The 22,224-nt window shown below is 41.3% G+C and overlaps 3 protein-coding genes and 2 non-coding genes across 5 annotated transcripts in view; 1 reads left to right on the top strand and 4 right to left on the bottom strand.

Annotated features, from left to right (window-relative positions):
* Positions 1 to 590, bottom strand: part of clasp1a (cytoplasmic linker associated protein 1a) — a 78,331-nt gene extending 77,741 nt beyond the window's left edge. The window contains exon 1 of the mRNA XM_076081958.1: positions 457 to 590. The gene's annotated coding sequence lies outside the window, so the exon portion shown is untranslated. The remainder of the gene's footprint in view (positions 1 to 456) is intronic.
* Positions 591 to 1,079: 489 nt separating this feature from the next.
* On the bottom strand, positions 1,080 to 5,128 carry nifk (nucleolar protein interacting with the FHA domain of MKI67). Its single transcript, XM_076081915.1, has 6 exons — positions 4,899 to 5,128; positions 3,970 to 4,098; positions 3,020 to 3,128; positions 2,648 to 2,859; positions 2,268 to 2,330; positions 1,080 to 1,703 (listed from the first exon to the last, which is right to left on the bottom strand). Exons 1-6 carry the CDS (start codon positions 5,019 to 5,021, stop codon positions 1,512 to 1,514), a joined length of 828 nt encoding a protein of 275 aa, XP_075938030.1. The 5' UTR covers positions 5,022 to 5,128; the 3' UTR covers positions 1,080 to 1,511.
* LOC142938663 (small nucleolar RNA ACA64) lies at positions 2,097 to 2,227 on the bottom strand. The gene has a single exon (XR_012949682.1). It is a non-coding gene; the product is annotated as a small nucleolar RNA ACA64 (small nucleolar RNA).
* LOC142938662 (small nucleolar RNA ACA64) lies at positions 3,634 to 3,763 on the bottom strand. The gene has a single exon (XR_012949681.1). It is a non-coding gene; the product is annotated as a small nucleolar RNA ACA64 (small nucleolar RNA).
* Positions 5,129 to 6,081: 953 nt separating the features above from the next.
* Positions 6,082 to 16,796, top strand: LOC142938548 (high affinity cGMP-specific 3',5'-cyclic phosphodiesterase 9A). The gene is made up of 12 exons (XM_076081805.1): positions 6,082 to 6,298; positions 7,577 to 7,726; positions 7,826 to 7,877; positions 8,132 to 8,276; positions 9,501 to 9,621; positions 13,110 to 13,285; positions 14,453 to 14,545; positions 14,673 to 14,740; positions 14,840 to 14,942; positions 15,754 to 15,858; positions 16,029 to 16,175; positions 16,348 to 16,796. Exons 1-12 carry the CDS (start codon positions 6,211 to 6,213, stop codon positions 16,540 to 16,542), a joined length of 1,443 nt encoding a protein of 480 aa, XP_075937920.1. The 5' UTR covers positions 6,082 to 6,210; the 3' UTR covers positions 16,543 to 16,796.
* Positions 16,797 to 22,224: the final 5,428 nt, after the last annotated feature.

Genomic DNA, 22,224 nt, shown 5'->3' with positions numbered 1-22,224 from the left:
TCTCACCTTTGACAAGCCATTCATCATGGAGCACATTTGTGTCTGTCTTGTCTCACACGCACGCACGCGCGCACACCCCTCTGCTTTTTTTTTTTTTTACGTTAGCTGAGCTCCAGCTAGCCCAGAGCCCGACCATCACTGCTAGCTATGCCAACCCAAGGAGCGCCTCTGACAGCTAACGTCACTAGACACTGCTCACGTCAAACAAACGCGCTCCCTGGAATTCACCCCGCGGCCATGAAGCACTCCTTTCCTTTGTTTCTCTCTGAAACAGCTGGCCAACCTTTTCCACTGTAGCAGACAGAGTAGGTGTGTTTCGGGAATAAAGGCTAAAGCTAGCCCCTAGCGAAGCCCTTCCTTTCAATGAAACGTCAGTTCAGACAGGGCAGCACAAAGAGAAGACAATGTGACAAGGAGGCGAGGAGGTGGACCCACAACACCTATTCTCCTACTCACCATATCCTGCTGAAACGCCGCCGCTGGTTCGGACATTCAGCTCGCGTTTCTCGGCTTAAATGTGCCGTCTTCGGCCTCAAATATCTTCTGCCTTTCTCTTTCTCTCACTCACACTCTCCACCCGGAATGCTGCCTGCAGGACAAGAATGGGATCGTCGTGCGCAGGCGCACTCGATCCAGGGATGATGTTGGCACTTGGAAAACTGTCGCATGGCAATGCAAGAAAAAAGAGAAACGTCGGCGTGTATAACTCGACGTCTAGCGACATCTACTGGACACCTGGGGCCAGTGATGCGTGTTCAATCACATATTCAATCAGGGTTAACACTACAATCATTTCCATTGGGTTGTGGAAACATTAACAATTTTAATTATTGCAGAATTTCATATTGCGTCACTGATGAATTGGCAGACGTTACTGGCACAGGTGTTCCTAATAACATAACGATGGACAATATCAGAACCCAGAAACCGAAGCAGCCAGATTCACTTCATTTATTTTACTTACACGCATTTCCTACAATGACACGTCGAAACGCCTTTTTGCTCCGCTAGTGTGTGTATGTGAGTGATTTTCTATTAGCTTGTTCTTCTGAAAGAAAACACCACAACAAGAGGACCTCTTTGGATTGTACATTCTCACATTTATTTTGAAAGATCATAGTTTATATAGTACAAATTTAACCACGCTGTTAGACAAGTGTGCATGACGAAGTAAAAATGCCTGTTTTGCATCAACATTGGGGCCCTATGTGGCAAAGGAAGCCGCCTGCTCCAAGACTGAAATACACATTTGTCAAAGAAGTCCAGTCAGAACTGGCCCGTTACTCAGGCTCACTGTGATGGTTTCGCAAGCTCCCCCACGGTACTCACTACTGTGGTACCCACAGTTATGGTGGAAACTTTCATAGGGGCGTCTTCCTCAAATGTAGTGGGATTTCCACACACTGAAAGACGCACTGGGATTTCTGAACACAGTTCAAAGGTGAGCCTGATGTGTGCAGCTGTACCGTGACGGCCAGAGGCCCAAGTCACCGACAACACAGTGAGGACTTTCACTCTGCGTCCGCTTCAGCGGGTTCCTCGCTCTCAGAGCCATCGACGTTTTCCTCCTCCTCCGAGGAGCACTCTTCATCCTTCACTATAGGAGGCATCTTAATGATGATTTCATCATCGTCGTCATCGACGACGACGACCATGGACTTCCGCCTCTCCAGGACGGAGGGGGTGCAGACTGGCGTGGTGTCCTGAAATGGACAAGAGGAGCTCATTAGATGCTCATTCTGGTACGGAGGGGGGGGGGGGGGGGGGTTGATTTGTTTTACTCTTGAATCTTTTTCCTACTGGTGCGAGGGGCAGGCACATAAAACATATCGGGATGCACTGGAACTAAGACAAAAGAAAATGCAAAAATAATAACTATAAATCCAAAGTACTGTTATTACAAATACACAAAGCAGTCGTTTCTATACCAGGGCACACGTGTTTGTCTATGAGTGTGTGATATTTGTAACTGATAGAGACGAGAGAGAGAAGCCCGAGTAACTAATAATCCCATAATAGTAATAAAGATGCAATAATAATACTAATAAGAATGGAATAAGAAGAATGCGATAATAATACATCTTTGATTTTCCATACAGTGTTGGTACATGGGTTTTATCACGCAGCCACTAGGAGACACACGCAATAAGCTTAATGCACCACAGTGCTATAGGCGCAGTAATCTGACCCCAGATCACTGGTTCACCTGGGGTCATTTTCAGTCTGAGCCAAGAGATCAATATGATAAATAAGAGTGTCTGCCTTACATCGCTACACGTCGACGCCTCCATGGAATCAGAGGACTTCTTCTTCTGGGGCACCTGGGTGGCCTGGGAACACAAACGGAGCACTAAAGGTCAAACTGACACCAACCAAGCAAAGAATAGATACGAGTAGAATAGCTCTACAATGTTGAACGCATAGAAAACTCGGATTTGATGGAAGAGGGTGTCAATTATCACGGCTCGCATGACATTTCCACATTTTGAAGACATTTACTTTTATTCTGATGTGAAGATTCCAAGGGCCGATATTAAGAGAGTTGCAAGGTTGACTGTCATTCCAGGGATGACTTATTTTTGTCTAGCTCAGATAAACACACAGCAGCTGCCGTGTCGAGTCATCATCTCGGTCTCAAAGCACTTACAAATCCAGGGAAGTCGTAGTCGATGCCGTGTGCTGCCAGTCTCTTGCGGAGCTTGGCTTCTTTCCGCAGCAGTTTGTCTTTCATCTTGGTCACCTCCTCCTCTGTGTGGGTCTTGTTGTAGCGGGCCACAGCAGGAAGTGATGGCTTCTTAAACTCCCTCTGGGAGCCGACGAACAGCTTCTCGTGCACTTTCTCTGGTGCGACCAGGTGACCTAGGGAACAGTCATCAGTGAGTACATGGGTATAAACTATCGTCTATCTTTACCGTTCTCATTTCATTATTATTTCCATCATGGCACTGCGGGGATCTGTCGGATCATATCTTTTCTGATTGAGCCTGTTAATCATGCTGGTAACGTGAGCCATACTCACATTTGATGAGTCTCTCTCCCATGAGGTAGTTGTTCATGGTCTCTGCAACAATTTTGGCTACTTCGTCACAGTCGAACTCTATAAATGCATAGCCTTTGCTTCCACCTGTCTGAGACAAACAGACGGAAAAAAGGGTGAACATCGCATGCACCTCAATAGTTTCACACCCAACATCTGCATTTGAATAAGCGAGGGCTGGGTGACAATTCAACGTGGTAATTTATCGACTTCAAAGGATTCAAATTGTGATGAAGATAAATCAAATAAATTGATAATAACAAGCACAAACGTGAATCGATACAATTTCTGCTTCAGGAAATAGACTAATGTAGTTAAATCAAATTATAGTCTTAACCCGATTAGCCTGTATTTGTGAGCATGCATGCAAACAGACATGGAAATATTTTTGACATAATTTCACTTGAGACAGTTTGTTCTTAAGTTTAAAAAATACTCAGTATTGTTTTCCTTGTCAATTTCCTTCACACATGATCATAAAAAATAGGCTTATCATGTGGTTATTTCCTAGACTATTTAGTTATTTATTGTTATTATTATATATTACCAGAAAACATAACATATCGTGACAGAGAATATTTACAAATGACTTGATCTTTTGTGGGTACAAGGGTTTTATCGCTCTGCCAATGACTGAGCAGGAGATAAGCTTAATGCACCACAATACTTTGGGCTCAGATATCTGACCTCAGACCACTGTGACATCTGAGGTCATTTTCAGTGAGCCAAACCTCAGCAGGATGTCAACTGCTTTCTCCAACATGTCGTCAGAGCAAACCGGAAAAATCTACATCTCTACTATCGCATTAGGTGTAATGCACAGGATAGGAAACTAAGAAAAATATGTGTAGTTGTTGTTATATTATGAGAGCACAGTCTGTTTGAGGTGTCCCACATGTTTGTGGAGCCTATGTAGTCTTCAGCCGTGCTACCTTTTTACTCCTGGACAGCCGCAGCCTCAGGACCTTCCCAAACTGTTCGAAGTAAGACTTGAGCTGAGGTTCAAACAGCCCGTGTGGAAGGTGGCCCACATAAACCACTCCAGGGTCCAAATGCCCCCCCTGTAGAAGAACAACATAGAAGTTACATAGGAAATAACTGAACACTTGTACATTGTGTGATGAAACGCAATAATCAGTTATCCATGGATGCTATGTCTGTACATTTCAACTGAGTTGTAAACAGATTTAGGCCTTTTCATTACATGTCACATGTGTAAATAATAAAATGGATGGCTGAGTTCCATTAAGCTGCTTCAGGTTTCAGGTTTCAGGTTCCCGGTGCACGTGCACTCTCTCACATGGTCATGACTTACTGAGTACTTCACTAGAACAGAGCTGTAGTGTCATTAGTAGCACCTGTGCGTGTTTTAATGTCTGCAGTGAAATTAACCTATTGTCTCCAAATAATGTAAATAGATTCTTTTAATTTACATATATTTTTTTTTTTGGGGATAAACAGCAAAAATAAACGTGTTCCGGTGTGAATTGTTGAACGGTAGCTCAACGGTAGACAGACCCAGTTTCTGCTTCGGCCTGTATCAAAGTGTATAACCCTGTCGAATATAAATACCACGAAGATAACCGTTACTACGTTAAAAGTACCGGACTGTGGCTAAATAACGACGACAACGTTGTAAAAAAAGAAAAAAGCTCTCCCATTATCTTTGAGAGATATCACTTCGATATATTGAATGCTAATTCACGATAGCTGAAACGTCTAATTAGGTCCCACAATCCGACGGGTGACGGAATGAAGTGTACCTACGGTAAGAAGCCGCTGATGAATCAATAAAGAAATAGCACCCTCGTGTTGCGTGAATCCATGGCTCCTTCAGGGCCACTGTTTCCTCTCGACCCACCTTGCTAGATTTGTTCTTCTTCGCCTCCTGCACCTTCTTCTTGAACTCGGACTCTTGTTTGGGGTTCAAAGCCAGCAGCTCTTTGGCCGGCTTAGGAGCCGTCCCTGCTTTACTTTCAGTCATTTCGATGAATTAACGATACGAAGACATAAACTGTAGAGTACAAGCAACGGCGTCACTCAACTCTCTGCGTACCACGCTGGTCTCTTCATCCGCTTGCCCATGCGGCGACGACAGACGAAGTACAGAGGGGAGGTACGGCTGCATTATCTACAGCGGTGCGCTCGACACAGCGCCGCCTACCGGCATGGAGGATTAACTAAATATCTTTACAGTAGCACTCGTTCATTTCTGCCACTTGAAACAAAAACACGACATTAGTGTGTTTTCTATAACCATTACCTCCTAATTATATAATAGTATCTCATCATTTTGATTTACCGTTTTCTGCATGTATAAGACTGTAGCATATATTACCATTAAAATAGTTTGCACGATGCACAAGTCATGTACTGCATGGTATTGTAGTTCATAACATTTAAATACCCTTTGAATTCCAACAATTTCTTATTTGATTTTATTAGTTATATAAATGTTTATAGTTGTTTTATTCCATTGTTATTACAATTACTTATTCCAACTTATTCTCACAAATTTGAGGTATCTCTTCTTCTTCTTTAAATTTGATTGGCGGATCGCAACCAACTTCAATAGGTGCATACCGTCACCTACTGTACTAGAGTGTGCAGTTTCAGGGTGAAAGTTTCATCACTGTTCTGATAATAAAATAAAATAAAATGAAATAATATATATATATATATATTTTGAGGTATCTCATCATTAGATAAATTGACTTATTATCTCATAATTATAATAGACTATTTAGTGAAAATGAATTAAAACATACAACTTCAAAATACCATCTCATAATCACTAGATAATAATGTATAATTTAATATATTTATAATATTTTTTTATTTGAACACTTACTAATGAGACTTAATAGTGTGTTTTTTTCTTCCTTTTTTTAAATGGTGGAAATGGGCGTCCACAAAAAGATCAAACGAACAACAAATACAAGAATAAACACAAAGGGGGGAAACCTTTGGGTTGCTTTGAATTAATCAGCCTTCTAATGTGTGGTTTGGAGAAACGCTACAGTACAAATGAAGGAAAGGAGAAGGAGGAGCACAGGAGGAGGTGGAGAGAATAAAAACAAGGGGGAGGAGTGTTTACCAGTAATGAGGCGAGACAGACTTTAGATCCAGATCAGCACTGAACACAGCAACATCGGTGGCTCTGAATTCATGACATGGCAACAAAACTCATCTACTTCACCATGAATGGGACACCGGAGCAGGCTGAGTTCCTGGTGGATTGCCCTGCTGAGGACGTCAAAGGTAGGAGCGCAGGGAATGATGTTAAAGTTCACTTATTTGTTTGAGAAAGGAGTTTTAAGGTATGTCAAATATAATGTTTAAAAATATGATCTGCATTTTTCTATGTAATAAAAATTGCTTTTCCAAAATTCTCCCACTTTTACCAGGATTTTACACTTACATTTATATAATGTGAATATCTGACATGTTATTATGGAATCTAAATTTGAATGGCATTAACAGATTGACTGACAGACATATTCTAACAGCTATTTCTTTCTTAAAATAGACAAGGAAACAATCTTGATTAGTGCGTGGATCAGAAGCACAGTCGGTCGTTGGACCAGCAGGTGAAACAGCTGTATAAGTGTGAAGGAGGTTGTCTGAGCGTCGGACAGCCAAACAGCTGCCACTGACAGCTCCTCTAGGGTCACACAGGGTGAAGGCTTTGTCCAGCTCTGGCTTCACATGCTCTTTATGTGCTTTGTTTCATGTGGCTATTGAAGATCCCACATATAATGTCAATGAGACGGTTGTTCGTTAATTGTTTTTAGCTTGTGTTGATTGGATTATTGCTAATCTAGCTGTATAATCTGCTTGCCTCTGTGGTAGTGTGATATAAAAGTGGTAGCACTTTCAAACACGGCACACTTTATAAAGGGCTTGTAAGTGCTTTTATTAATGTCAATATATGATTGAACACTTATAGATCAGTAACCCAAGTAATGAAAAAAACCTTTGGCCTCTGTCTATCCTTTCTATTTGCAAATACATGGATACATTTGGTTATAATAAGTTGTTAAAAATGGATTTTGGTCAAGATCCTCTGCAGCCCTGTTCCAGAGGTCTTTTTGCACAATCTGGCAACTCACAAGTTGTTCTTATTACTGGTTTGATGATAATAATTGTATGATCTGTGAAGATATTTAAAGATTTTGTTCACAATAATAAAGGATTGGGTGCCTCATGTACCAAGGCCCGGGTCTGAATCCAACCTGTGGCTCTTTGCTGCATGTGGATCCCTCTCTCCCTCCTCCCCAGTCTCTCTCTCTCTCTCCTCTCTAAAGGCAGAACATTGCCCAAAAAATAAACTGAAAGAAAAACACAACTTATTAACCATTCATTAAGGGTTCCTTTTAAAAACAGGTACCTAAAAGCTTGACAAATATATTATAACTCAAGGACCTCTTACCAGGGCTTTCCAGCCACACCCCATGGTCTTCCTGAGCAGTTGAGGTAAACTGTGAAATCATTTCTCAGGGCATAGTGTGAACTGAGCGGTGAGCTGTTCCTTTTCAGATCTGTTCCGCTGTGCAGCCGAGGCAGGACCCCATGACATCCTGAAGCTGTACAACCCCAAAGGCAACATCATCAACATCTCCCCGAGTCTGGAGCCCAACAGCCCAAACTCCTGCTACAAGCTGGAGGTGGTGGCCGCCGACAGCAAGAGTGAGCCGTTAGGTATCTTTAACTTTGCACCCTGGGAATCGCAGTGCATGGGCTCATTTCAAACTTGTTGATGGACTTCCTCTTGTCTTGTGATTCCAGCTGCGGAGCTTGCTGTTGCACTCGGATTTGACCTCTCCTCTATGGACAAAAGGTAAAGGTGGGAAATAAGGGAAACAGGACATACTTAGATATATTCCTGAGGATAAATATGATTCACATTTAACGTGAAAGGTGAAAGAGGCAGTTCTCAAAGTTTTATGAATAATCAGAGATCAGGTGTTTAGGTGCTTTATACTTTGAACCAGAGGGACAGATGGACAATGCAAGACTTTGAGACTTTGAACAGCCCAAACCAAAGATATAGATGTGTGATGACTTAACACCTCCCTGACGGTGTGATCTCAGACTGCAGGGCCTGGAGAAGAACATCCTGATCGAGGCCGGTGAGACTCCTGCAGTTGTGTACGAGATGAAGAAACAGGTGGATTCATTCCAGGAGAAACTAGAGGTGCAGTACTCTGTAAAGATACTCTGCAAATGTGGGTTCAAAGTACGTGGAACTTATTAATATGATAACACAAAAATATAATTAAAGATTAAACAATCCCTTATTAGTCCCGCAGTGGGGAAATTTGTTCTCTGCATTTGACCCATCCCTAGTATATATTGGGAGCAGTGGGCTGCCCCTGAGAAGCGCCCGGGGAGCAGTTAGGGGTTTAGTGTCTTGCTCAGGGACACTTCGGCACAGCACACGTAGAAACCGAAGATCGAACCGCGAACCTTGCGGTGACCGGACAACCATCTCTACCCATAAGCCACGGTTGCCCCCGAATCATAATCATCTGCATCGGGAGTTTTTTAATCCTCATCAGAAAAATAAATGTTACTGACCCAAGCCAACACTGAAGTCACCCATTGGTTTGTGGACTACGATTTTGTCTATCTTGTTTTCTTGCAACGAGAAGTGACACGAGAGGGTGGAGCTTAGTACAACCGAACGATGATGAAGACATTTTTAGTCGACCAAAATGTTACAATGATCCTTCATGAACTGAAAACACACGTGAAAGGGAAAGTTTTAAGACGAAAACACAGACAACTCCCAGACCGGACAACGCTGTGGCAGAGACCTGTCAATCACAGTAAGCCCGCCCTAAAGCATCCCCTGCTTTATGGTCTGTTTGACTCTAAATGGACCATAATGTACTAAATGAACATCATGCTGTATTGAAGAAGACTTGAAACTAGAGATTGAGACCATAAACTCATGTTTACAATGTTTACTGAGGTAACAAATCAAGAGAGAAGTAGAGTCATTTTCTCATAGACTTCTATACAACCAGACTTGTCTTTGCAACCAGAGGCCTGATTGCCGTTAGAAAGAATGCAACTTTAAGGCACTTCTGCGTTGGTTTCACTTTTCAGAAGCGGAGGTTGCTGCTTGGTTTCATATGAAGTGGGATAGTAAGAAAAAAACAATGTTGTAATTAGATTTACTTCGTATTTTAAAGCTGCACTTATAAATACTTTTGCAGTGAATTAAATGACTATGTGTAATGTGAAAAGGGTTGCTCACATGTGATGACCTCAGAGAGAATTATCACCCGACTCCTCGATTCCCTGAGCTCTGCTGAGCTTTTTAACATCTTTAGTTCATTGTTTTTGTCATCATCCTTGTTTCCAGCATTAGCAGGAAGCTGTTTACAGATAATCTGTCATTCCTGAAGGGCCAACCTGGGGATTTGATGTGCTGCTCTAACCCGTCTCTTTTCAGAGTGTGGAGCATCTGAGCTGGCTGGGATTGTTTAAAGACCTGTCGGAGGGAACACACAAGCCCTCCCCCTTCTACCACAAGAGAACCCTGCATAAGACCAGGAAGGAGTGCGAGCATGTGCGTGAAAAGTTTCTACAAATGAGGCACGTTCACACGCAAACCTCACTAAAAACTACACTGCCCTCCATATATTATATCTTCAAATATAGTAACCATTAATGCTTATGCTGTTGCCACTGCAGCTCCCTGGAAGTGTCAGAGGGGGTGAGGCAGTACTTAAAGACCCCGACCTTTGATAACTGGTAAGTATCGACCAGTATGAATCTGGAGATGATTAGTGTCTCCTGCAGCATCATGGTCATGACCACGGTGTGCAAACCACCAGTGCACCTGTGTCCTCAGTATACAGTGAGGGAGACGGTCGGCTAATGGCGGTCGTGCCCGACAAGCACCTCTAATGCACTTCTGAGGATGGGAGACGTCACCCCTTTCCTCTCATGAACACACTCATCTCAATATGAATAGGCCTGCAGAGGGCTCACAAATCAAAAGGTCTTTGTGAGACCATGTTTGAAGTGGGCTTCATGGGGAGGAAGCGCATGCTGCATTCAGCGAGGCTTGCTCATGTCCAAAAAAGCTTTTAAAGCAAACCCACAATGGCGGCGGTGGATGGATATGCGGCCATGCGCAGGCTACAGAATGAGAACTGAAGCTCGGGCGTCACCTGATCAAACTGAATTAGAGGATTCTTTTGAAACCCTGATTTTCTGTAGGCATAGAGGTATTATGAAGGATGAGGCTGGTGTTATTCTACATTTTTGATTGGTGTCAAGAGATCCCATAAATTATAGTGTATTTTAGTACCTATTATGCTTTTCGTATAATAGCCGTTTTATACCTAAACCTCTTCCCTACCCCGTCTGAATACATTAGTTAAGGCTTTGTATACATAATACTTGTTTGTATATATATATATATATACATATATCAGTCTATCAGATGACACATTTTGTTTAGCTATATATACTGTATATATACATTTATACTTTATTGCAAGTGTTTTCAAAACGTATTTTTTGCTTTATATATATACACAGTGTGACGCTTGGATGAAACCTTTAAATATGGTATCACAGATGTTATGCTGTTGAGACTAAAATGTTAATTCACAAAATGTTTTTAGGTGAGGTGCCTTCATTAAAGGCAGGGTTGGTTATCGTCTTCAAAAACATTTTTGATATCTAAATTGAAATTGTCATTACATCCTGACAGCAATCAATGAATCAGACGCTCTGACAAAACAAAAACAAGAAAAAAAAGCTTGGTTTGTGTGGCTGTCGAGGACTTCAACAAGCCCGTCCAATCATCGCAATCGGCCCAAACGTGATGATTGGACGAGCTGCCTGCCTGAGCGTATTCTGCCCGTGCACTCATTGGTCATCACCCGAGTCTTCCAACAGCTGCTAGCTCAACAGCTGTGGGTACCAACAATAGCTATGTTGGTTGTTTACGTACAGTATATAATGATAATTTGTGGGAGTGGCTTTGGAGGGAGGACTGAAGGGAAGTGTCCAAAAGTCCAAAAGTCGCTACATTTTGCGAATTTTGGAGCGAGTGATGCTAGCTCCCTTCATCGGAAAAGAGTTGACAACTCAGGGCTGGGTTTTTAAGTTGGACCATTTAAAAAAAAAAAAATCTTTCTGGTTTCTCAACATTACCAACCCTCTAACCCAGGGGTCTCAAACTCAGTTTCACTCCGGGCCACATCAGCATCATGGTCGCCCACAAAGGGCCGGTTGTAAATGTAACTACTCGTAACATATTGGTAAATAACTGTCTCTGCATTTGATTATTGTTTATTCAAGTGTAAAAATATTGTAAATGTAAAAATATATTTAAGCACATTTCTGTTATAACTTAAATCCTTTTACTTTAAGGTTAAGAAACCCACATTACTCTATCAAAGATCAAACTATTAAAGAAAATAGCAAAGACAAATATCAAACACAAGTTATTACAATAACTTTGTTCAAAGTTTAAAATTCTTTCAAGGGTGCGTTTGCACAATCCCACATGAAGTATTTCATGTGTTTTAAAGCCAGTTTAAAGTAGTCTTCAATGTGCTCACAATACATTTCATGTCAAGTGTACAGTAACCAAAGAGCTGCTTCTGTGACTGTGTTTAAGTATCTCATCATTTTGACTTTCAATCTCATAACTTCGACTATGGGGATATTTTTATTATGAAGTCTAACTTTAAAAAATATTATTATTTATTTATTTATTTATTTTTTGCTCGCGGATTCGCGGGCCACATAAAATGACGTGGCGGGCCGGATTCGGTCCGCGGGCCGGGAGTTTGAGACCCCTGCTTTAACCGATTTGATGTTTGCTTTTTTAATCATGAGCATTGGTATTTGTATTTGTAGATATAAGTGCCCTCCCATGGCGTATTTTGTGTGTGTCGGTGCAGGCAGTGGGAGGACGCAGAGATCATGGTGCTCCTTCAGGTCATGTACACAGATTTAGATTTCATAGCGGCTTTCAACATCGAGCCAGAAGTACTGCAACAGTTCCTGTTTGAGGTCTACCGAAGATACAACAACATCCCTTTCCACAACTTCAAGCACTGCTTCTGTGTCACCCAGATGGTGAGTGTGTGTATGTGTGTGCGCTTTTTTGAGAGACGTTTTATCGGAGCAAATCATGGAAAGCCCAATCGTGTCTGTAATCATGAAATAGTGCAATTATGCCATCACCTTGATTGTTAATTGGTGAAGTGCATCTGGTCCTCAGAGTTAAGAGGCGCCTCAGATCAGTGGACAATCGATTGTCTCAACACATCCACGAAAGAAGACACTTGTTGGTTTGAATTATATCCTTTAGCATTTCTTGAAAAAATAGTTAATGCAAAAAGGATTCATTTCTATAAGCCTGCATTAAAAACCTTGATAAACCCACCTAAAGCAACGGTATCTGCTCTTCTCCAGATAGCTTAATGTTTGCAAAGTAAAAATCTGTGCACTTAGCAAGCTGAAGAGCCAGATATCCTTCTCTGGAGACGGTGGAGACCAAAGCAGGAGCTAAAAGGAGAGTCAATATTAGACACAACTTGGTCAGGTGGCAAGAAACAGAACTTAAAATGCATTACAATGTTGCTCCATGACTGCTGGATGGTTAAGCAAGCAATTGTTGCATGCTTACATGTTAGCCATATCAACTTTATAAGCCGATGGTGCTGGCTGTGTATCTGTCTGTAATTGTGTGAAGCAGCATGTTGACTCACTATCCTTTAAAAGTCTTGTTCTTCAAACTGCACTCATCAATATTTGTATATAAAAACGGATAAAATGACTATATGTATAGTGTGAAAATGGGTTGCGGGACAATAAGCTCTGAGCTTTTTAGCATCTTTCAGCTGATTTTTTTCAGATAAAAAATGTAGTGATTGATTTGCTAGCAGGCAGCTGATATCAACATGAACAAACTCTGATAAGCAGTGGCAATCTACCTGCACCAGCAAATAGCAGTAAGACAAAGTTAACAAGCATCTGGAGCAAATCTTTTCATCTTTAAGAGTAGACGGCAGCCTTCTTTTTCCACATTAAGTACATGATAATGTCTCCCGTTGTCATGCTGTACTACTATTTATCTCTGAGCAGATGTATGGTTTGATCTGGCTGACTGACCTGAAGAGTAAGATGGACAGCGTGGACCTGCTGATCATGCTGACCTGTGCGGTCTGCCACGACCTCGACCACACAGGATACAACAACGCCTATCAGGTATATGAAACCCCCTCTTTGTGCTGCCGCAGACAGTTGCTGAGCCACAACAGAAAGCGTCATTTTGAAAGATACACACATGATTTGTCTAGAATCCTCATATTCACTTCAGCTGAACGTAAGAATGTCTTTTTTTGTGGATTTCGAGACACCTCTGAAGGCCTTTGCACACCAAGTACAAATATTTGGTTAGCGTTTTTTTCCCATTTTTCCGTCATCCAATAAAAATTGGTACCCACAGAACACTGAGACCGATGCGTTTTATCATTCTGTTTATTGCAAAATGTTCAAAATGTTGTTATACGATACAAAGCTGAATAAATGACTGCATAATGGACAGCGCTAGTCCCAAATGGGGCTACATGATCACCTGCCACAATCTAAATTTAAATTCTGCATTTCTGTATTCTTTACTTTGTTTGTCGTAAAGTGCTTTGTGCTAGCAGACGTCAATCAGCTCATCAGATGTGATTTGGGCTGATGACATCTGCATGTACGGTGGCTCTGACGGGTCAAACATTTAAACTTGATTGACACAATGTGAGGTTGTGTTTGTTTTTAAACGTGCTACATTTAGAGACAAAAAATTCAGACGTGGTGTGCAAATGCTTTTCCATGACAATGCTTTAAGAAGGGATCTTTTCACAGCTGCTTTGGACAAGAGGAACAATGACAACGACCAATAACACGTTCTTTATTAATATGGACATATATGTATTAAGACAGACTTGAAAAAAATGTGAACCAACTCTTTAAATTTGGTTATCAAATAATTCTGATCAAGAGATGTATCAAGATATTTCACAGTGGAGGAATGTGGCAAAGCTATCTCGTAGTGTTGGGGATTTTTACTCTAATGTCTTGAATTTGAATAAATTCAATAATTTCTATATTACATATATGCTGATCGCTACCAATATAGTTGTTATATTTGCTCAAATTGGCCAGTTGTATCGTCTTATATATACTGGTACTTGTTACCTTACTCAGAGCCCGTGACATCACCTCAGTGTTTACCGTCTGCTGTTTTTGACCTTTCTCAAGTTATATAAACATTGACTGTTTTTGTCCCTTGTGGCGATCGCACCAATGCATACAGACGCGCTTCAGCATCAACTCTATTCAAAGTTCATCAGAAGCTCCAAACTGAAGTGTGACCTCTTTCAGATAAATGCTCGGACTGAACTTGCTCTCCGCTACAACGACATCTCTCCACTGGAGAACCACCACTGTGCTGTAGCTTTTGAGATCCTAGAGAAGGTAAGGATGACAACCCGCTGTTTGTTCAAAACGTTCTGTCCAGGCTGCCATCACACATCCACTTTAGTATGGAGCTATCACCATAACATGGAGCCTGTCCATGAACAGAGGGCTTTCTGTTTTGTAGACAGAGAGCAACATCTTCAGAAACTTGTCCATGGATCAATACAAACGGATTAGAGAAGGGATCATCAAGTGAGATCACCTCTCTGATTCTCTAAGCGTGCACATTTACTCATGTTATGATAGCACAGCAGCATGGGCTATGGGTTTTATTCTATGTCCTCATTGCAGATGCATTCTGGCCACTGACATGACGCGGCACAATGAGATTCTCAACAGGTTCAAGTCCATCCTGCCAGCGTTTGACTTCACCAACAAGGACCACAGAGAAGTGGTAAGAGGAGAGCAAACAGGCCTCTGTGGCAATATGATTCCATATTCATAACTCATGTAACTTCATGTTCAGACAGTATTTGTGTATGATACTGAGGGGTGGGCTTTGCATTTCATTTTAGAGGTATATAAAAAGGGACATTAAGATCTATTCCTAATGCACCTGTAATACAGGTTAGTGCCATTCAAAAGGACAATACGACGGCACAAATATAAAGTCAAACTATTTCAGACAAATGCACACAAGACATAGAAATGATAAAAGTGGAATAATATAACCAATAAAATACCATGACAAATAAGAGAAACAATACCTGCATTTTTAAAACATGACTTAAATTGAATAAATAGTTTAATTTGGATTTAAACATTCTAATCAAAAGCCAGAGGTATTTGTATTTTTATGATTAACGATATCAACACATTGAGCTTCTCTTAGATCCTCAGGCAGACTGTTCCAACAGCATAAGAATATATGTATAGCATATTCATGAAATGACAACATTTCATGCTGATGTGATGTAAAAACAGCCGACCTGAGGCGCCATCACAGTTTATACATTTCAAAAGGAAAGCATTGCACTAGTTTAGCCTGCTGGATGTAGAGGCATGCATTAATGGCCACACATTTCAACCCTTCTAAGGACTTTGCCAACATTAGGTTGTATAAATTACAAACTATAAACTTTTCTTGCTTCCAGTGGAGCCCAGGCCTCTGTGAGGCCCCATCATACTGATAGAGGGTAAACTCTTTACCTCTGTGTTTCTCTCACAGTTCATGTCTATCTGATTCCTTCCTGTTGTGTGTACAGCTGATGATGATTCTGATCAAAGTGAGCGACATATCCAACGAGGCGCGGCCCATGGAGGTGGCTGAGCCCTGGTTGGACTGCCTTCTGCAGGAATTCTACAACCAGGTGACCGAGTGCTCTTGTATGGAAAGACTGTGGCAACACGTGGATATGAGCTTCACAACTATACAGGGTTGTTTACACATACAATTACTTTTCAGGCCAGATTCAGAGGCAACAAAGTCAAATCAAACTAACAGCCCCGCTGCATGTATCGCCCCTCTCTCTGCCCTCAGAGTGATAAGGAGAAGTTAGAGGGTCTTCCCGTCACGCCCTTCATGGACCGGGACAAAGTAAACAAGCCTTCATCTCAAACAGGCTTCATCAGATTTGTCCTTTTGCCTCTCTTCATCGAGCTGGCCAACCTCTTCCCCTGCTTGGAGGTAATTCATTTAAAAGATTCATGAATATCCAGGTAATGTACTAAACCTTTGTTTCTGACAAGTCATTGTAGATAATGTTGGGAATAAACTTACTAAATGAGAAGTGGACATGGCTGAGGGACAGTTTGCTCACTCTGGGTGTAATTTGACCAATCCCCCATTCGTTCTGCAGCAACACATCATCGACCCGGTACGGAAGGCTCTGGATTACTACACAGAGATGGAGAAAGCACTGGAGAGGGAGAAACAGATCCGGGCTCAGAGTGAGAATGCAGCCAAGAGCAAGGAGACGACTGTGGACACACAGAGCTCAGCTGACAGCCACACGGAGGCTCTGCCCGAAGCCTCGAAACCAGACGCACAGTGAGCTGGTGGCATGTACTGGACAGGGCATCTTATCTGAAGAGTGTATGATTTTAGACTGATTTAAATGTATTCCAACTGTCTGAATGGACTTTGACTTGTTTATTTACTGGGCTAAGCACAAGCACCGTACTCTGATCCGTCTGTAGTAGTTTTGGTGTCTGCAGTATTAAATGGAATGCGGTGAGGTGGAACCTAACTTTTACTCCATGAGCTCGATATCATTCTCAACACTAATGTATTTTTTATATTATAGTATTTCCAAAGTACAGTGCAACACATTTTCATGAATTATATTTTATGACAAAAAACATTTTTGTATTATAAAAGAAACAAGTGACAAATGTTGCATGTTAGGTCACACAATATAATACAATAAAACCTCCACTGTTGGTTTGGGAGGAAATAAACTCGATATACTGTTAGCTGATTTGGTTGCATTGCATCAAATGTGGTCAGTTGAAAACACACCAGAGACTATCTGGAGATTGGATCACACCAGCTGCAACGCCAACAGGGCCCTATTAAAGCCCCGGGCGTCACAAGGTACAAACCATATGTAGAAAAGTGTCACTCTGTGTCTCTATGTGGTATGGACTGCTGTTTCTTTGCTATCACGTCCGTGGTTGTCATGCAGCATTTCAGACAATTCGGAGGTCAGAATCTTCCCAGTTGAGATTTCCTAATCCCCACGTCCAGGCTTTGCAGGTGCACGACTCCCAAGCGTTAACTGATGTACACACATATAAACTCTCAGCAATAACTTGTCATTTTAAACGTTTTCACAAATAACTTTTGGGTTTGAGAAGATAACTTTCAGAGATTGTTGACCGTAACCAGCTGCCTAATAACACGGAGAAATATTTTTAACATCAATTTACATGTAGAACAGGTTTTAAGGTTTTACTATGCGATAGTATGTAGTATTTAATTGAATAGAGGCAAATAAACGTGCCTTTTAGTTGATGGTTTACCATTTGCAGGGTGTTTTTCCATAATTGTGACATCAGACTTGCTTCTTCGTTAAGTCAGGGTAGATGGATTTCCAGCATCATCCACAGGATTCTCCTGTTGGTGTTGTAAGGAGTACACACTTGTCCTATTCCTTGTACTCAAACCAGTAAGATAAAAATCCGTGAGAGTGTGTTAAAGTCAGTATCACCCTGACCTGAAATAATGGATAAGACTCTCAAATGAAGAATTCTACAACTCTCCAGCTGAACTGACAGGACAGAGCTCGCGTCATTGGCAGACCCAGAATCAGCTCCCTGGACAGCGCTGGGAAGACACGTTGGTGCCCAGTCAGTCAGACAAGGAGTCCCCTGAGCTGTAGATCAGCACAACTTCATGTTATTTCAGTTCTTTTAGCAGTTCACCACAGCCTCACTGTGACCAAGATACCTCCAGACAGACAAAGTCACATCAACAGGGTCTACGCTGGGGAAGTCTCCAGAATAATCTGTGCTGCTACACTTGTGATTTCAACACCATCGTTTCAAGTCTCAGTTTTCATACAGCAAAAAACATTTTAATAATCATCCTGTATTTGGCTGGAACTGCTTTAAGTGAGTCTGCATCCAGTTTGTTTCCTATTATTTTGATTAATAATAATGCTGCTTTATGGAACAGTTCACCCCAGAATCAAACAGACATCATTTCACTCATCATCATCATTTACTAGTGTCAGCGTGTCGCCTGTCAGGGGAAGAGCTCTCTTACCTGTAGGAGACTAGGCCCCCCTCAGAGATGAGCAAGACTTGACTTTGATCGGAATGTACAAAATAGAAAAACAGTTTTATTGGGTTTTTACAAAAATAAAAAGATGATTAAAGGTTACAAAAACTGGATAATGTAAAGATTAAGTAAAAGAAAAGACAAAAGTTATAATAGGTTTTGAACAAAAAGCCTACCAAAAGACAGACCCCCCCGTGTCTCTGTGGTATCCTCCTATTTATACCTTACTGCTTCGAGCATCTTTGACCCCCAGGTCCATATATGGTCGACAACTTAACATTACCAAATCCTTGGATGAAGCTGCTTACGTAGTCTTACGATCTATGACAGGCTTCTTCAAGTTAACACTTAACAGTAAAAAGTAAAGTCATGATGGATTTCAAATTACTCTTAGCTCAGTAATAGTTAAGAAATCAATTATGGCTCAATGAGCGGAATAAAACTGAAATGTGTTAAACACAAAACTCAAGGGGAGAGCACACCTTTCTGTATCTACGAGCTTGTAGTGAGCAGTCAAAGGGGCTCTCCTGTTCCTGTTGCCACTTCCGTTACAGCATCAGTATCATACTTTCTTGGCTCCTTCATCACAGACTGTGTCAAACTACATGGGCCAAACATTCGCAGAAGACCAGTGATGTATATTCGTGATGGCTCTGTAGTTTTAATGCAGTCGGTGGCTCAGAACCTTACGTGGCCTTAGTCTCTATGAAGTACCTCGGGTACAACATTCGGACAGGACGAGGAAAGGAGCATGCATTTGCGCTTCCATTCCTACATAGGTGCCTCAGACATGTGATGAAGAACGCAAAGGACCTCTGCAAAAAACAGTGAGCAATGTTTCCAACTGTATATGATTAAGGTAATATAGTGTCATAGTGATTCTACTATTGCTGTAGACACACTGCCACAAAACACTACCATGTGTGCATGCATGTCCTCTGGCTGATGACACAGGCTACGACGCTGAAACGGCTCGATGAAGTCGTAGTTAGTGCTACCGAGCTGTTAGAGTCCGTTCAAACATTCAGATGCTTCTGACAGCAGCTGCCCAACCACTCATTGATGACTTAGGCATTGCTGAGGAAGACTTACTGGTACGGAATCCTTTGGAGAAATGTATGTATGTTTTTCAGTGTTGAGTCTTTATTTTATGTCCTTGTTTGCTTTTCTGTGTGCTTGGAGGAGTTCCTTTCACGAGTTATTCAATATGTACATGTATGGATTTTTTAAATGAAGAAAGCGAATTCCTCCTAGGGAATTATCAACAGTTATTAATTTGATGGAAGAGAAACACAACTGCTGTGGCGGTTTGTAGGTTTGGACCCAAACACAGACAAGAGGAGTAAAATGAGTGAAAGGGTTATTTCAGGGATAACTTGGTGAGAATAGCAAGATGTTGAGATGGAGCAGCAGAGACGGAGGGTAAGAGGGCGATGGTGGATGACTGAGCCGAGCAAGGCAGGGCAGGCAGAGCGGAGTGAGAGCGTGGCAGGTTGGGGAACCAGAGAGGATGAACCTGGAGGCACAGAGAGACAGAGTAAGTACAGGCAAGCCATAACACGAGGAATAAACTCAGAGTTCACAGTTACTCTAATTAATATATATTCAATATCACAGTGTTCTCAATTGTTTCACTTTGTTAGATTGCCCAGTGTGATGCCTGCCAAAAAAAGAGGACCTCCATAAAGGAGAAAATTCAGTATAAACCCATAGAGGTGCATGAAGACATTCAATGTAACATGTTGAATGGAAGTCTTGTTGGTCTTAAGCTTTGGTTTGCATTCGGTGACTGAACCCTTCGGAATAGTCTGGATGGATCTTGTTGGCAAGCTGAAATGCACCAACAATGGTTCCATAGTCATCTGTGTCATGGTGGACTACTTCCCAAAGTGGCTTGAAGTCTACCATTTAAGAACTAAGAGAGCTGAAGAAGTTACATTGTGCATAATGTTTTTTTTTAAAGTATGGCGCCCCAAACGTATCCTGACCGACCGTGACAAAGAATTTGTCAACAAAGTAAGTTGAATTCTGAGATGTGATAATACTGTATTTTTGGTCACATCAACAATGGAATAAGAACCATGATACTAAAAAAATGATCTTCTCCACATGACTGGGACAAATGTACACAGTCAACTGTATTTGGCCTACGCACAAAACAACAACAACAAAATACTTTCCATGTTTTCCTATGTATGGGAGGGAGGCCCGTTACCCATCTGAAATTCCAGACAAGTGGCAGGTATGATGGCATTTTCAATCTGAGATAATTTTGACGACATCATTGGGTAAAAAATGTTCTAATTAACCCTGATGAGATCATCGAGTTACTTTTTCAGACTGAACAGAGCTTCCCCAGAGCCACAAGACATTATAAAACGTTACAGGCCAAATAGTACGTGACTAGTATATTTACTTTGACATGTAAAATTGGTGGAGTGTCCCTTTGTGCATCCATTCAGACAGCTGCTGTGTTCTCCTGAAAACCAGCACAAGCCTCTTGGCCATGTGGGTCTCAGAGCAACGTGTCACAGCGTCCAGCAGGGAGCAACAGAGTATCAGCACAGCTTTTCTAACCTCAGCACTTCTGCCTCGTGGAAGTACGGGAGACCGACTAAAGCATGTGTCCCAATCCAGCAGCTGCGTCCATCGGAGGACCCAGCCTTCACGGTCTACGTCGGCCGGAGGACCGTGAAGGCTGAACAGAGCGGCCTCCGAAATGATCAGCTGCCTCTTCTGTGTTGCAGAACATTAACATCTGAACAATGTCCTGCACTGGAAACGTAGTCGATCGTAAAGCGGTGGTGTGCGATATTGTCCAGCTCTCCAGGGCCTTAGCCCTGACCTGTGCGCGCACACACACACACACACACACACACACACACACACACACACACACACACTGTGGTACCAATACACGTAAAATACAATTTTATACATAATAAAGCAGTTCCGTGTTACACAAAACATTGTTCAACCATCCTCTAACTCTTTTTATTTGTATCTCTTTCTATATGATTGGTGTAGTTTTGATACATGAAAACAGGAAGGGGCACGGTTATTCCCTGGATTCACCTAATGCACTTAATGAAGAAAGAATAAGTGCTCACATATTTTTTCTCCTATTCTCATAAACAAAGAGCACATCCAAATGAGTGAATACCCTTTAACCCTTTAAACAAGTTCAAGGTTTGTCTCATTCATTAAGGGGAGACAGATTTTGGGCTACTTTGCTTCCATAACATCTTTTCTTTCAGACTAGTGGACAGAAAGCTTACATAATACATATGTAGGTGTTTATTTTACTACTTTGTCTATTTGTGTCTTTAGATTTCTACTAAATTCACCAAAAGTTACAATTAGATAATGCCTCATTCACACATTTAAACATAACATTTCAGAAAACTTGTAATACAAAAAAAGAATTGTCTAGGCCTTCTCTGCTGGCCTAAACAGAATCACAAAATTATAGTTATATGTGTGTGTTTTACATTATACTGAATATTATTATATGATATATATATATTATTATATTATACTGAATTCCCTGTGAGGGAGACAAAAGTAAGATGTCCTGACGTGTTTGTCAAAGTGTTATTTAGTGCTTTTTTTCATGTTGGAATAAAGGTTAAATATTTAACTGTAAAGTAGTAATGCGTGTTTGATACCTTCATTTTTTTTTGCATTAAATCATACTGGGATGTTTGCTGAATTTGATTGGATGTGGCTCAGCCCTACAGAGAACATGTTCCACCAGCCGCCACTGCGAGCGAGTGATATAAATAACAGACAAAATAGATCATTACGAAATATAAAAAATAAAAAACAGGTAGGTCAATCAGGTACGTAGATTCATATAAATAGAGGACTTTTTTAACACTCTTTTGTATAATAATGTTATCTCGTTTAGATACGCAGCAAATATAGGAATAGTTTTAAAGAAACAACATAT

The sequence above is a fragment of the Anarhichas minor genome, unplaced genomic scaffold (genome assembly GCF_050575085.1).
Source record: "Anarhichas minor isolate MPS153535 unplaced genomic scaffold, ASM5057508v1 ptg000087l, whole genome shotgun sequence".
Taxonomy (NCBI): domain Eukaryota; kingdom Metazoa; phylum Chordata; class Actinopteri; order Perciformes; family Anarhichadidae; genus Anarhichas; species Anarhichas minor.
The sequence above is the reverse complement of the archived record's forward strand: the minus strand, read 5'-3'. Positions and strand labels throughout refer to the sequence as shown.